This window comes from Portunus trituberculatus, chromosome 20 (genome assembly GCF_017591435.1).
Source record: "Portunus trituberculatus isolate SZX2019 chromosome 20, ASM1759143v1, whole genome shotgun sequence".
NCBI lineage: Eukaryota > Metazoa > Arthropoda > Malacostraca > Decapoda > Portunidae > Portunus > Portunus trituberculatus.
In genome coordinates, this window is record NC_059274.1 from 146,181 (window position 1) to 162,365 (window position 16,185).

Below are 16,185 nucleotides of genomic sequence, written 5' to 3' on the forward strand. Positions count from 1 at the left end.
AGTGTTTGATAGAGGATACATGCTGCAGGGAACACCAGGTGTGTGCTGAGTTGCTCCCATATGCTGCCCTAGAGTCCAGCAATGAATTAACCTATTTTGTATTGATTTCTATGGGGAAAATTTTGGTTTGTGAACATTTTTGGTTTGGTAAGAGGATACATGTTGCAGAAAGCACCAGGTGTGTGCCAAGTTGCTCCCTCAAATGCAGCCTTTTGTTCCAGAACTTGATTGATTTATTTTACATTGATTTCTATGAGAAAAATGGTTTTGGTTCAGGAACATTTTTGGTTTGCGAACGGCTTTTAGGAATGAGGTTCCACTGTATGTGATGCATGTAGGAAGTGCAAGTTAGTGGGTACGTGGGGATCTTGTTTTGGCAATCTCCTTTGCAGGAATGACAACTGAGTATATAGATAGAGTTATTTCATGTTTTATTTAGTTATTTATATTGCTGTTTTGTCAGAATATTAAGTTGTATTTAGTATTATAGTCTTTAAAAATATTTATGCTGTTTATGTTGTTTATGCTCTCAGTTAAAAGGTAAATAAAAGTGATTTTGTTTCATATAACAAGATTAAAATTCTTGGGAATTAGTTGATAATTGTATGTCTTTCAGGTCTCAAAACATACTTCATTCATGGTTATATAAGAAAAGAAGTAAGCAGTGAGCTTATTGGTGATACAGAAGGCCAGTACATCACCTATAAACCAGCAAGAGTAAGTATGCTGCAGTAATCTTTCTGTTATCACTCTTTGTGTTATTATTTATAGAAAAAAAAAAACTAAGTAAATGAAAAAAAATAAGGTACTGAAATTAGTGAACAAGTGAGATGGGATATCATTTCCATCTGTTTCTAAGGAAAAACAATGTTATTTTCCAAATTTTCCTCCCAGGACTTTTGAGTTCAGCTTGACCATATTGCTCTGAACAGTGCAGATGAGTGACACTGTTCCTATTGATCCAGGAAAATTCAGAATCACTAAGTCACTTGTTCTATCTGTCTTTCTGTTATAGGCAGGTATAGAGTATTATGTACTAACATAAAAGTGGCATGTTAGTATTTTTAGTACCAAATATATTTGCAGAATCACTGTAGAACCAAAAAGTATTCAGGGAAACTGATTGAAGAGTTACTATACTCAATGCAGCGTAAAATGAGCATGTAGGCGTGGTATCCCAGTCCTCCTCTACTGTTGCCACATCTCCGCAGTTCATTGATCCATTCTCCAACCCCCTCTCTCTCTCTCTCTCTCTCTCTCTCTCTCTCTCTCTCTCTCTCTCTCTCTCTCTCTCTCTCTCTCTCTCTCTCTCTCTCTATATATATATATATATATATATATATATATATATATATATATATATATATATATATATATATATATATATATATATATATATATATATATATATATATATATATATATATATATATATATATATATATATATATACATACAGTAAGTCCTCGTTATACGGTACATATGCATTCCTGAAAACCTTACCGCAAATCAAAAGTATCGTATACCAAACCGATTATAACATGTAATAATAGGGAATGCATTTCAGCATGTCAAAAGTCACCCCCTACAAAACTGAAAATACATGAAAATAGTCATATAAAAAAAAATGTAAAGTACTGCGCAAAAGAAATAAACTGAAAATTTCACTCGCCATGTATTCTATCAGATGATGTCCCTCCCGAGGCTAAGGGACAGTAGATATTTCAGCCCTTACTCATCTTCCTCTGAGTGGGCAGACGAGGATAAGACGTCGTCGTCTGCACTGTCAGAAGCAGATGTGGAAGGGCCAGCTGTAGCAGGGTCGGCACGTTTTACTGGTTTGAAGAAAGAGGATATGGAGGAAGTGCCAGCTGTAGAACCGTTGGCAGCAGATGTGGAAGGGCCAGTTGTAGCAGGGTCAGCAGGTGTGACAGGGACAGCATGTCTGAATGGCTTGAAGAACGAGTAGATGGAGGACTGTTTGGTTTTTCTTATTTTTCATCATAGATTTCTTAATAAATCTTGACACTTTTCTCTGCGTCATGAGCCACTTTGCTACTCCTGGCAGGATTTGGGTCACATTCCTTCAGGGTTTTCCAGAGTTTTTCGATACCAGCGAGACATTCTCAAAGAGCTTTGATGTCCAGGCCACGCACAGGTTCTTCCTCGTCTCCCTCTTTTTCTGCCTCCTGTGATACCTTGTCTAGCTCTATAATTTCATCATTTGAGAGAGGTTCAGCATGGCTTTCCAAAAAGATCTTGAACATCATCATCATCAACTTCATCAAAGCCAGCCCTATGGCACAGATTTACTATGTCATTTCTGACCGCACCGATGTCTTCAGCGAAGCCTGGGGAAGTCATGCGCTCATTTTGGCCATACTCTATTCCACGCCAAGTTCATGGTAGACCTCTTCACTTCGTCCCAAGATGACTTGATGTTATCTAAGGCGTGCTTGATGTTATACGACTTCCACCATTCTCTAATAGTGGGCTTGCCAGGCCCATCTGTACCCTTTATCAGTTGCTGCATGGTTTGCCGATGGTAGTAGGCTTTAAATGTTTGCCATAATTATCATGAATATATTTGTGCTTACAATAGACCCTTTAATATTCCATTTATTCATCTAATTAGTAATGCATGTAAGTAATATGTAATGCAGTTAAAAAAAAGGGGGTGGAGGGGAAGAGAAAACAGGCTCCAAAGGTCGTCAAGTTAAAGTCAGTACTGTGAGTGGCGGGGAGGTGTGGCATGGATAATGTCTTCACCCCTGCTCCTCCGCGCTGGGTCCTCTCAGATGACATGAGCGGATACCGTATCTGTGAATTTTTTTTACCGTATATCGAATCGAGGTTAGTAATTTCCAAATACCGTAACTGTGAATTTACCGGATAAAGAACTACTGTATAATGAGGACTTACTGTATATATATATATATATATATATATATATATATATATATATATATATATATATATATATATATATATATATATATATATATATATATATATAAATGATAAATTGGTGTATTTTCAAAATTATCTGTGTTCTGTTTACATTGTATAGAATTGCCTGAGATTGTCTGTAAAGGTAATCATATGGTGAGCTTGAAGCAGGGAAACTATTCACCGAGAGACTGTGTGTCTGAGGACAGGTCAGCACTGACTGGAGAGTCCAGTAAAGTGGAAGTACCAGCAAGGTTGCTCTCCCCACTCATATGCCATATTTTGGATGGGAGGAGACATATATAAAAAATATGCTGTGATTTATACCTTAGTGGTGATGTGGAACAAAAGTTAGAATAATTTTGGAAATACACCAATTCATATAGAAACAGAGAGGAAGAAAGACTGAGACAGGGTAAAGAGGTGGTGTGGGATTGGAGAAAGATGGCAAGCAGTTGATCTATGGAGATGTGGCAGTTGTGGGGGGAAACCTAGAGCCAATGCCTAAATGGTAATATTTACACTGCATTGAGTATACCAGCTTGCTTTGTGAATGCCATGATCAGCTAGAAGGGGATATGACATGTTTTCTGGATAGTGATCCTGGTGAGAGAGTTGGTTCTGTGTGAGAAGAGTCATGATAGGAGGAGACCAAAGGAATATCTAACTTTTTTTTTTTTTTTTTTTTTCTCCTGAAACAAGTTAATTGATCCTGCCAGGGGTTGTTTGGAATGGGAAAAATGATTGTATGAGGTTTACTCATAGGAACTGTCAAGCATGGAAACAGGATAAAAGAAGCAAAGTGCTCTTGAAAATACAACAAAAATTTATTAATCTGAACACTGATGGTCCAAATTTCCTAATACTTGTTCTGAATTTTTGAAGGTGGGATGAAAACTTATTTATTAAAAAAATTAATGCTCTAAACAAGGGGCTCTCAACCTTTTTCTCATTATGAACCCCCCTGAGTTTATAAGACTATCTACCCAAATCCCTAGAAATCTGACATTGAACAAAATGTTAATTTGGTGACTGACACTAACTCAATATGCAGTGGTATCGCTAAGGATATTATTGGATCAGCCATCTAAGTATCCCTGGAAATCTTGTGAACCCCTGTGGATTTCCAAGCCCCTGGTTGAGAATCCCTGCTCTAAGTAAATTCAAACTAAGCACCAGATGAACCCTAGAGATAAAGGCTGGAAACAAATACTGCTACCGACACTAGCCTATCCTACTAAATCCATAACAATAGATGATTGATTGATGAATGATTGAGAGAACTGTCAAAACTCTCAATTAGTGCAAGTTTGAATTGCATAATTTCAATTTAAGCCACTTGATTTTTAAGGAGATACAATTAAATAATGTGATTTATTCAATTTAACGCAGATTAACTTGATGAAGTCACACATGACCACTCTGCTTCTGATGGGAACCGTACTGAGATGCTGTGGATTTAGATGTATGATTTGTTTGATATTATTTTATTTCTTGACTTAAACTGCTGGAAGAGGTTTTATTTTTTTTTTTTTGCTTTACATTGCTGAGAAATGGTAAGGTTAGGGTGGGTTAGAATGGGTTGGGGTTGGCAGTATTGAAAATCCATCCTGTTATTTAACAATAGTTTGCTGTGGTGTACATATAGTCAGTAAGATAAGCAAAATCTGGGTATGAATGAGAATTGCATACCCCACTGAATCCTCCTTTGCCAGATGAAGTTACAAAGAAAGTAGTTCATGCAGAGGGAAGCAATACTTCAATAGTAGTTCACTATCACTCAGTGCCACTAGTCAAGGTGGCATGATTATATATGAATACAATGAATGTATATAAATACAAAGATATGATACCCATTACATCACGCAGTAGAGGGGCATCCAAGTGTCCTTCAACTTCCCCACAGGAAGATGATTCCAAGAAATCGAGGAAGACTGTAACCATTAAAAAGAAGCTGGAAGCGTTAGATTCCTATGCTAGAGGAGAAAAGATCTTGGTGATTGTCCATTAAATGGTACTGAGGGAGAGTGCATTGCGTACCATCACACCTAGTAAAATGAGAAGGTGTTTTTATTCTTTCTGTGACATAGTGATGTACGACAATTTTTTTAAGGTTTGAATAACAAAATCCCCAAAATAGGCAAACTTTCCCAGTGGCCAAGAACATAAACCTCTATATTACTATTGTTTTCTATGGGAAAATTGTATTTTGATAATGCAACATCTAGAATGTAACCCTTCTGATAATTGAGAGTTGACTGTACTGATTAACTCTTGCATTAGAGAGTTGGACAGAATAGGGGTAAGATGAAGAAGAAAAGTCTTGTGCATTGAGGCCACAGGGGTAGGGGAGGCATGCAGTTTGCAAGATCAGAAGAGCAGTTAGCAATAAAATTGCAGTAGAAGAAAGCAAGAGATGCAACATTCCAGCAGTGAGAAAGAGGCTGAAGATGGTCAGTCAGATTGGGCTACTAAATGTTAAATGGAATTCAGTGTGAAGATGCACAGGCTGATGGAATTTGAAAAGAGCAATAAAAGGATTAGAAGAAATTACTTGTTAGAAAAAAATCAGCAGAAGAGAAAGATCTAGGAGAAATTATGACAGACAAATTATCATTAGAGAAACATAAACAAAATAACTGGAGAAATATATAACTACTCAGAAATACAAGAACAGCCCTCACATACCTTAATGAAGATATGATAGGACCAAGGCTAGAATATACAGCAATAGTGTAGTCACCAAGGCTGAAGAAAGAAGTTAGAAAAGATACAGAGAGCAGTAACAAAAATACCCTCAAGACTAAACAATTTCACATATGAAGAAAGACTGAAAGAATTGGGACTGGTTACATTAAAAGAAAGGAAGCAGCGAGAAGACCTAACAGCATTATATAGGATCCAAGAGGGAATGGAGATGGTTACTAGAGAAGGTCCAGTGATAAGGAATGAAAGTGATAGAGGAGGACATAATAGGAAATGAAAAAGGTTGCATGCAGAAGAGACTTAAAGAATTATATCAGCTTGAAATGAACTCTGTAATGCAACTATGTGCAAAAACAGTCCAAGAATTTAAAACAATGCTGTCTGTAAAAAGGAACATAAATGGGACAGGATGAGTGTAGGTGTGGCTCTTTTACACTATGTCACAACTAGGTAAATACATGGCCTCTGTATAGCATCTTTGTTTGGTGAATGATACACAGTCAGTACAATTTGAGAGATAAATTGTGACTGATAGGAATGTAATACTCACAATTGACAAGGGATTACTGTAAATAGTGAGTATGAGTTTCAAAAGGTGGCTGCTAGAGATGGTTGGCACTAGGATTGCATTGTGTTTGTTTATGGTATGGTGGTGATCTGTTAATCAAGCATCTACATAAAAAAATAACAACAGTCATATGAGCAAATTACTGGATATCTAATGTATTCAGAACTTATTTAACTTTTTATTTATTTATTTTTTTTATTTATTTATTTTTTGGAACTGAGAGAGAGAGAGAGAGAGAGAGAGAGAGAGAGAGAGAGAGAGAGAGAGAGAGAGATATGACAGGATGCAGAAATATAATAATTACTGGAATCCAGTAGAGAGAAAACTTTAAGAGAATAAGTTGAATGGTCATTAGCATTATGAAAATGTGTTTTTGATTTGAAAGTTGAATTCTATAATACTACTGTAAATTTTAAATCAATCTGTAGATAATGTTTACAGTAGCTCCTCTTATTAACCAATATTTTCATTATTCTATATATATACATTAGAACTAAAAAAAACCTAAATTACCACATACTGTTGATTATATCATAATCCAGGCAGTTTTTGGAATGGAATCTTTCTATAATCCATTTCTTTTTATTGTGTTGCTTTCTTAGGACAACAAAAAGGCTTCTAGTCTTCCCAACATTCTTGACTGTGGAGCAGAATCTGATGGGAATGGCACTCTGAAGACCCAGACAAACACTGGAGGTCCAAAGAGCCGCAGATCTATGGCCCCTGCAATTGATCTGCCTCGCCTAAGGTTGCCAAAATTATCTAGAAGTACAGGTAAAGGTGTGTTCTTCTTACTTTCCCTCTTGATTTTTTCTAATTTGATTTCTTACTTTATGGTAAAAAATTAAAACAGTTTCTGTAAATATATATATATATATATATATATATATATATATATATATATATATATATATATATATATATATATATATATATACACACACACACACACACACACACAGGTAACTCGATTTACGCGATAGATGCGTATATAAAAATTCGCGTAAAACAAACATGTAATTCTCATAAGAAACAATAGATAATAGGGGGATGCGGGATGTGGTCCAAAAATATTCGTACAAAATACTCTATTTATTAGGCTAAATTAACATGTTTTTATTATTTACCATTCTAAATACTAAAAGTGTATTTAAAGTAAAGGGAAAAGCAAGAAATAGTAAGAGAAAGCAAAAAATAATAAGAGAAAACAACAAAGCAAAGAATACGTAACACAACTCACTGTGTCACTGCCTTCACCACTCACACCACAGTCAGTCACCATCTTCCTCTGAGCTTTACCACTTTATCAAAAATCCACTTATCAAAAATAACCCCACATGCAGAAGAAGATGAAGGATGTTTTGGGGCCATCTTGGTGAATTGTAGGCAGATTGAAGAGATTTCGTCCGTACTCAGTGCTGGCAGACTGCAAATGAGGCACGAGAAGAGCGGAGCTCCCACCTATCGGCCAGCTGCGGAACTCTCTGGTGTGCAGTTTGAAATTGCGTCTGGCGCTCAGTTTGAAAATGTGGTTGGGCCAAATCACGTATAAGCAAATCGATCGCGCAAATTGAATTAATTATAATATTTTTTGGGTCGCGTTATAACAAAAACGCGTAAATCAAACACGTGTAAATCGAGAGTTACCTGTGTGTGTGTGTGTGTGTGTGTGTGTGTATATATATATATATATATATATATATATATATATATATATATATATATATATATATATATATATATATATATTAATGCAAGTTTGGATAACGTGATTTTGATTTAATGCGACTTAATATTTAAAGAGATACGATTAAGTAATGCTATTTGTTCACTTTAACATGGGTTAATTTGACTTCATGACGTCATGCGCATCCACGCTGCTTATGGGAGGAATTGCCTGAGATGCTCTCAGCCGGATTCTTAAACAGTAACTTACATTTTCGTCAGTTGAAGGATACCATCCAGGACAAATTGGCATTCTTAAGAGCGAATGCTGCCTTCCCACAATTTTGGGAAGACAATGATCAGGCAGGATTTTACCTTCTCCTCAAAGGTGAACTAAGACCCATGTCTTTGTAATTACCTTCTCATAAATTTTGTATAAATACCTATTATTATTATTTTTTTGTGAACTAATTGATTTTAGAAACATTAGAATATGTAGGTTATCATTCATATAGACTACTTTGCAAAAATTTGAGTGGAATGAAATCTAGGATTGGAATCCATGAAACAAGTCTGAGAAACAACAACATCATTGCCGCTGCCAGCTTCAATCACCGCATTTCCATCTCTCAACTTTTCTGTCATAATTCTACTTACCTTACGATCAGTTGTATATCTTTATTCCTTGATAAGTACCCATTTATTTAGATAGCAGGTGGATTGTCCTCTTCCTATATCCTACACAGTTGAAGGAGATGGCGATTCTCTCCCATGTTAAGGCCACTATATGGACATCTGTGCTTTTATTCAAAAACCTTTATCCTGGCTCACCAAGTCTATTGATAAATCATGCTGTGCAGCAGTAGTAGGTATGGTTCTCCTTGTAAAATTTTTACAGTTGAGAGCATTTCAGTGCAGTTCCCACCAGAAGCAACACGGACGTGTGTGACGTCAAGTTGAATTATCCGCATTAAATCACATGCTGACGTGCCAGGCAGATGCCACACTAGTTCCTCTGGTATCACAGATTGAGAACATAGCCTTGTCAGTCCAGAGGACCTTCCTAATATCCACCAGGTCCCAATCTTTGTGATTCTTAGCAAATTCACGTCTTCCTTTCCACTGTGTTTCATTAATATAGGGCTTAGTGCCTGCCTTAACTTTCCAGTAGTGCAGTCTGTCCCTTATCATTCGCTGTATTGTATGAACAGAAATGTTTTTTAGCAAATGTGAATTTTTTCTTTAAGTTGTCATGCTGTAAGTTGAGGATTAATGTATAATTCTCTCTTGATTATACGTAAAGTGTTGTTGGAAACTTTCTGGTCTGGTCCACCACCATGTTTGTTGTAAGTGACATTTTCACATCCCTCCTTGCACCATTTCCTCATCAACACACTCACTGTCTTTTCATTAACACCAGTTACATAGCTAATTTCTCAAATTGTTTTTCCACTCTTATGCAACTCTATCACTCGAACAATGTCATCATGGACTCGTATACAGTAAAGTCCCGGGTTACGTCGGTCTCGAGTTATGTCAAACTCGTAGTTACGTCAGTCCACTACAAGGCAATTTAAGATTAAAAAAATTGAAAATTTATAAATCGTAAAGTGCGGGATTTATTGTTATTGTTGGTGGTTGCCCACCACACCGCCCGCCTCACACTTGAATACAATAACACCCTGCCTCAGTTCCACCACACCATCGCCCCTGGCAAGAGTGTTATCCTACTTCTGCGTTTACTGACTCAAGTTCTTAGTATCTTGCTCAATGGCACCAAAGAGAAAAGTTCTTAGTGACAGCAGTGATGCTAAGAAAAGGAAAACCATTATGCTACAAGAAAAAGAGGACATAATTAAAAGACATGAGAAGGGAGGCAGCAGCAGTGTGTGATGGAGGGAAGAAGAAAATGGGAAGCCCGTTACCATGACAACGGGGAGGTTGACGACCTTGAGGGCTCGCACACCCATCACAACAATAACAACTCCGGAGCCTTCGCCTGGGCCACACGACACTCACAGCTGACTTGCACCGTCTGCACCTGTCTGCTGATCCCTATTGCCCTTTCCTATTGCATTTCCTGCCCCGCTGCCCACGCTTCTACTCCCACCGCACTCCACTACGCTCCCAGCTGTCCGCCCTGGGCGTCACAACATTCGACCTGCCCACCCTCCTGGCGGCCTCAGGCGTCCACCCCTCTCGGCAACCTGCAGTCCTTTGCGTTCGTGGCCCTAATCAACAACAAAAACAAGCTTGTGTCTCATGTTCCTACATAGTTGTAAATAATATAACAATATAACCTTTAACTTACCTGAATGACCATAAACAATGATTGGTTGAAAACTCCATAATATGCTTTGAAATGTACGGAAACTCGAGTTACGTACAAAATCGACTTATGTCATGTTTCAGGAACGTAACTCTGACGTAAACCGAGACCTTACTGTATTTCCCAGGCATTGTACAGTGCCACAGTATAACACTATAATTCAAGCAAACACAACTGTTTCGTGAGCAGGGCAATAAGCAATTGTCAAGTCAACCTTACCCTATGACAGTAATGCAAACACTAGATCCATTAATCTTTCAATTTCAAAGCATGCGAGGTGCTAACCTATGTTGCCGTACAGTTATTTTCTCACTGCCCATTTTTCAGATGGTAAGAGAGTAGGTTACCGGTTTGGGTAATATTACGTACCAGTCGCCAAAAGCTCTAACGCCATTTGGCTCTGACTGTGTGTTTATATATATATATATATATATATATATATATATATATATATATATATATATATATATATATATATATATATATACACACAGGCATCCCCTGCTTAACGAAATTTCGCTACAACGAAGGTTTCATTTTACTACCATCTGCTCGTTTAATGAACACCAAACTCGCTTTAACGAAGTTTTATCCAGGTAATTTTTTCCAAGTTTGAAAGCACAGCCGTATCACGCAAGCCGACAGGCTTTTGAATACACCAGGAGCTGTCAATACTAAGGCCTGCCTCAGGAGAAATCCTGGGACACCTTTGGAATCAAGATCAAGATCAAGCCTCTTGTGGACAACACGCGAACCGGCAACAGCAACAGCTCGTCTTCCCTCGCTCAACTTACCACCAAAACACCCTGCAATGTGGCCTAGCGTTCCTAAGAAGACCAGGAAGTCTCTTACTCTCGAAGTGAAGCTGGATATTATTCACAGACATGAGAGAGGCGAGAAAACTATAGCAATGCTCGCCACCATCTTGCCTCCATTTACTGTCTCTACTATTTTCAAGTCAGCAGACTCTATTAAGAAGGCTGGTGAGACCGTATCTTCCTTGCAAGCTAAAAGAACCACCTGAACTCGTGACTACAATGGATAAAATGGAAATCTTTGTGGAAATGTGGTACATAAGTTTTGTATGTGATACAATGATACGCCCTTTGTTTACATTCCACAGGTTGCCGGTTAGTGTCTTTCCTGTTTCACATTCCCTCCCTTCATAAAGTTAAGATCATCAACATTATAAAGTTACGTACATATATACATTAGTGTACATTATAATGACTTAAATTAAACTTCATATTTTTTACTTTCATTAAACCTTTCACTGTACTATAATGCACTCTCATTTTGTTTACTCTCAATGGAAGTTCAAGTCAGGGGTTAAACTTGTTATAATTGGTTTGCTTAACGAAGTTTCGCTTAATGAAGGGTTTTTTAGGAACGTAACCCCTTTGTTAAGCGGGGCTTGCCTGTATATATATACACAGTAAGTCCTCGTTATTCGGTACATATGCGTTCCTAAAAACCTTACTGCAAATTGAAATTACCGTATACCGAACCCATTATAACATGTAATAATGGGGAATGCGTTCCAGCACATCAAAAGTCACCCCCATAGAAATGAAAATACATTAAAATAGTCATTGAAAAAATGTAATTACTGCTCAAAAGAAATAAGCAGAATTTTTTTTTTTTTTTTTTTTTTTACCTTTCACTCGTCATGTATTCTATCAGATGATGTCCCTCCCAAGGCAGAAGGACAGTAGGGATTTCAGCCCGTACTCATCTTTTGCTGAGTCACCAGACAAGGATAAGACGTCGTCTGCAGTGTCGGAAGCAGATGTGGAAGGGCCAGCTGTAGCAGGGTCGGCACGTTTCACTGGTTTGAAGAAAGAGGATATAGAGGAAGGGCCAGCTGTAGAACCGTCAGCAGTGGATGTGGAAGGGCCAGCTGTAGCAGGGTTGGCAGGTGTGACAGGGACGGCATGTCTTACTGGCTTTGAAGAATGAGTACATGGAGGACTGTTTGGTTTTTCTTTTTTTTCATCATAGATTTCTTGATAAATCTTGACACTTTTTTCTACGTCATGAGCCACTTTACTACTCCTGGCAGGATTTGGGTCACGTTCCTTCAGGGTTTCCAGAGCTCTTTTGGTACCCCCGAGACATTCTCAAAGAGTTTTGATGTCCTGGCCATGCACAGGTTCATCTTCCTCTTTTTCTGCCTCCTGTGATGCCTTGTCTAGCTCTATAAGTTCATCATTTGAGCGAGGTTCAGCATGGCTTTCCAAAAGATCTTGAACATCATCACCATCAACTTCCTCAAAGCCACCCCTATGGCACAGATTTACTATGTCATTTCTGATTGCACCAATGTTGTCTTCAGCGAAGCCTGAGAAGTCATGCGTGCATTCTGGTCATACTTTATTCCACGCCAAGTTCATGGTAGACATCTTCACTTCGTCCCAAGATGACTTGATGTTATCTAAGGCATGCTTGATGTTGTACAACTTTCACCATTTTCTGATAGTGGGCTTGCCAGGCCCATCTGTACCCTTTATCAGTTGCTGCATGGTTCGCTGCTGGTAGTAGGCTTTAAATGTTTACCATAATTATTATGAATATACATGTATTTGTGCTTACAATAGACCCTTTAATATTCCATTTATTCATCTAATTAGTAAGGCATATACAGTAGACCCTCGCTATAACGAACCTCTATATAACGAATTTCGGATATAACGAACACATTATTCTGGCTGAACAACGAACTTCTTTCGGTAAATAGCAAGCTCGGTTCGGCGCGTGAGGAGCGGTTAGCGTCACACAGCCTCGTGGCCCCGCAGCCCCACTCGCCTCCCTGTCTCAGTCTACATCCAGCATTCATTGTATACACTCTGCTGCGCTTGTCATCCAGTATTACTGTATTTTACCTTGCTCAAAATGGCCTCTAGGACACCTTCCCCCATGTCTACTTCTGGAAAACTTAGAGGAAGATTCTCTCCATGAGTGAAAAGTTTGAGGTGATTAGTGACTATGAGAAGGGCATGACACGCCTGCAACTAATGGAAAAGTACGGCCTGAAGAAAACCACCATCCACGATCTTCTCAAGTCCAAGGATAAGGTGAAGGAAACCATAAAAAAAATTGAGGCAATTCCTAAGGAGAAAAAGGGTAAACCGGTGTACAGGAAGAGACGGCTAGCCCAAGAAAACCTCGATGAAGCTGTTTACAAATGGTATACCCAGGAGAGGGCTGAAGGTGTTGCAGTTCGTGGTATCGATATTCAACATGCTGCGCAATGACTTGCAGTTCATCTCGGCCATAAAGATTTCAAGTGTAGTGATGGCTGGCTGTGGCGTTTTAGAAGGCGCCACGGGATCATATATATATATATATATATATATATATATATATATATATATATATATATATATATATATATATATATATATATATATATATATATATATATATATATATATATATATATATATATATATATATATATATATATATTTTTTTTTTTTTTTTACATTACAAGGGCACTGGCCAAGGGCAAACAAAGTGTTGGAAAAAAAAAATCCCGCTGGTTGCCAGGCCCTGTTAAGAGGAAAGTAGAAAGAGAAAAACAAAAAATCTAAAAGGAGGGTCCAGTTAACGTAGAGGTGTCTTGACACTCCTCTTTTGAAAGAGTTTAAGTCATAGGCAGGTGGAAATACAGACACAGGTAGAGAGTTCCAGAGTTTACCAGTGTAGGGAATGAAGGAGTGAAGATACTGGTTAACTCTTGCATTAGGAAGATGGACAGAATAGGGATGAGAAGAAGTAGAGAGTCTTGTGCAGCGAGGCCGCAGGAGGGGGAAGGCATGCAGTTAGCAAGTTCAGAAGAGCAGACAGCATGAAAACAGCGGTAGAAGACAGATAAAGATGCAACATTGCGGCGGTGACTTAAAGAATCAAGACAGTCAGTTAGAGGAGAAGAGTTGATAATATATAAAAGCTTTAGATTCCACCTTGTATATATATATATATATATATATATATATATATATATATATATATATATATATATATATATATATATATATATATATACATACACAGTGCTTACTCAATTTTGAGTTCAAATTTTGACACGCCAATTTTGCGACCAAGGACCAAAAATTGCCATTTTTTAAATTTCCCCATCTTGATCTTTTCTCCCGATATTGCGAGTGGTGGCGGGAGAGAGAGCATTCCCACAAATTATATATTACTGTATTATATAGGCAATATTTTATTAATTTATTCATATTTATCATATTATATTATATTATTATCATATTTATATTATATTTATCATAGTTTGGTCGTTTTTGGCTAGTTTTCATAAAAATCTGGCGGTAATTCAACGAAGCTCATCTGGCAACACTGCCCCGCTCCCTCCTGCCTTCCATTTGTTTATGTACACCTCCACAGAGTTCTCTCTGCAAATTTGGAGGAATCCTTGTGCTCGACTTTGTGCGACATGGCGCCACCAACCAAGAAAAACATTAGGCTAACTTTGGAGCAGAAGATGAAGATAATTAAGATGAAAAGAGATGGAAAAAGGAACTGTGATATTTCCAGAAAGTTTGGTGTGGGAGAATCAATTGTGAGAATGGTGTTCAAAAACAGTGAGAAAATGGAAAAAGCTGTAAAAACCTATGGTGGACAGATTTTTTATTCTCGTAGCCATTGTACAAACACTGTGATCATTCATGTGGAAAGATACCTGGCTCAATATATATGTGATATGAATATGGGCAAAATATTAGGAAAATATTGAAAAATTAGGCGATCATGGACGAGGGGTCCACCATGTTCAATTTTTCCCAAAGGAATAATACTTCCAGTTTTGCGATTTCCAAATTTGCGACTCACAATGCCACCCCATTTCTTGTAAATTGGCAGTATATATATATATATATATATATATATATATATATATATATATATATATATATATATATATATATATATATATATATATATATATATATATATATATATATATATATATATATATATATATATATATATATATATATATATATATATATATATATATACAGAGAGAGAGTGAGAGTGAGTGTGTCTTCACACTTAAATCCTTACATGTGCAAAAAGATGTGCATAAGTAGTTCACATATGATAAGACAGTAGATCTTCATATGTGGCAATGGTAAATGCCCTAGCTCTTGGTAATCTTCCTGAGAGATAATGGAAAATGTGTAAGCCTGGTAGTCTGACCTTCATTTCCTCGGTGGCTCGTATGTGATTAGATAGATGTGTAGGTTATGTGTTGCATTCTCATTGGTTAAGCCATATACCATTTACTTTTATTTTATTTTTTTTTAAACATACTTCTCAGGCCTACAGTGCTCAAGGTATATAAAGTAACCTTAACCTCTCAGTAGAGGTAAGTTAAGGTCAAACATTACAGTAGTTTTTGTGGCACACAGGGAAGGAATCCATCCACTGTCAGATTAATGATATATTATGCCTTTTCAGAAAGATGTATTTCTGGGCTGCACTGTATCATATTTTTAGGTTTAAGATGTTTAAAATATAAATCCAATATTGGATTTATATAATCAAAGCTGGCAGCTAGCAGTAGTTCAACTTAATTTTACATGTTTAACTGGTCAGTGTTATTAATAACAAGTTTTGAATGAAGGTTCTAGTAGTTATTGAGACTAATATTTCAGTTTGCTCAACCTACCATTGAATATGATATTCCTTTATATTTTTATTTGGAGCTTTCCTTGGATCATGTATCTGATGAACACTATTTTTATTAATGTATGTAGCACATAAAGAATACTATATTTGTATATGTCATGGCCCATATAAATTATTATTATTATTATTATTATTATTATTATTATTATTATTATTATTGTTGTTTATTTATTTTTTTATTTTGTTTTTTTTATTTATTTGTTTATTTATTTATTTTTTTTTATTATTTTTCTGTATTCATCATACAGTATCT

The 16,185-nt window shown here is 36.9% G+C and overlaps 1 protein-coding gene across 5 annotated transcripts in view; it reads left to right on the forward strand.

Moving 5' to 3' along the window:
• Nucleotides 1-16,185, forward strand: part of LOC123506767 (adenylate cyclase type 9-like) — a 78,166-nt gene that overhangs the window by 51,001 nt on the left and 10,980 nt on the right. For 3 of the 5 annotated variants that reach the window (XM_045259091.1, XM_045259090.1, XM_045259094.1), the window contains 2 exons: nucleotides 617-717; nucleotides 6,826-7,003. In XM_045259091.1, coding sequence (XP_045115026.1) covers nucleotides 617-717; nucleotides 6,826-7,003 — 279 coding nt within the window. The remainder of the gene's footprint in view (nucleotides 1-616; nucleotides 718-6,825; nucleotides 7,004-16,185) is intronic. The other 2 variants (XM_045259092.1, XM_045259093.1) reach the window with 1 other exon arrangement.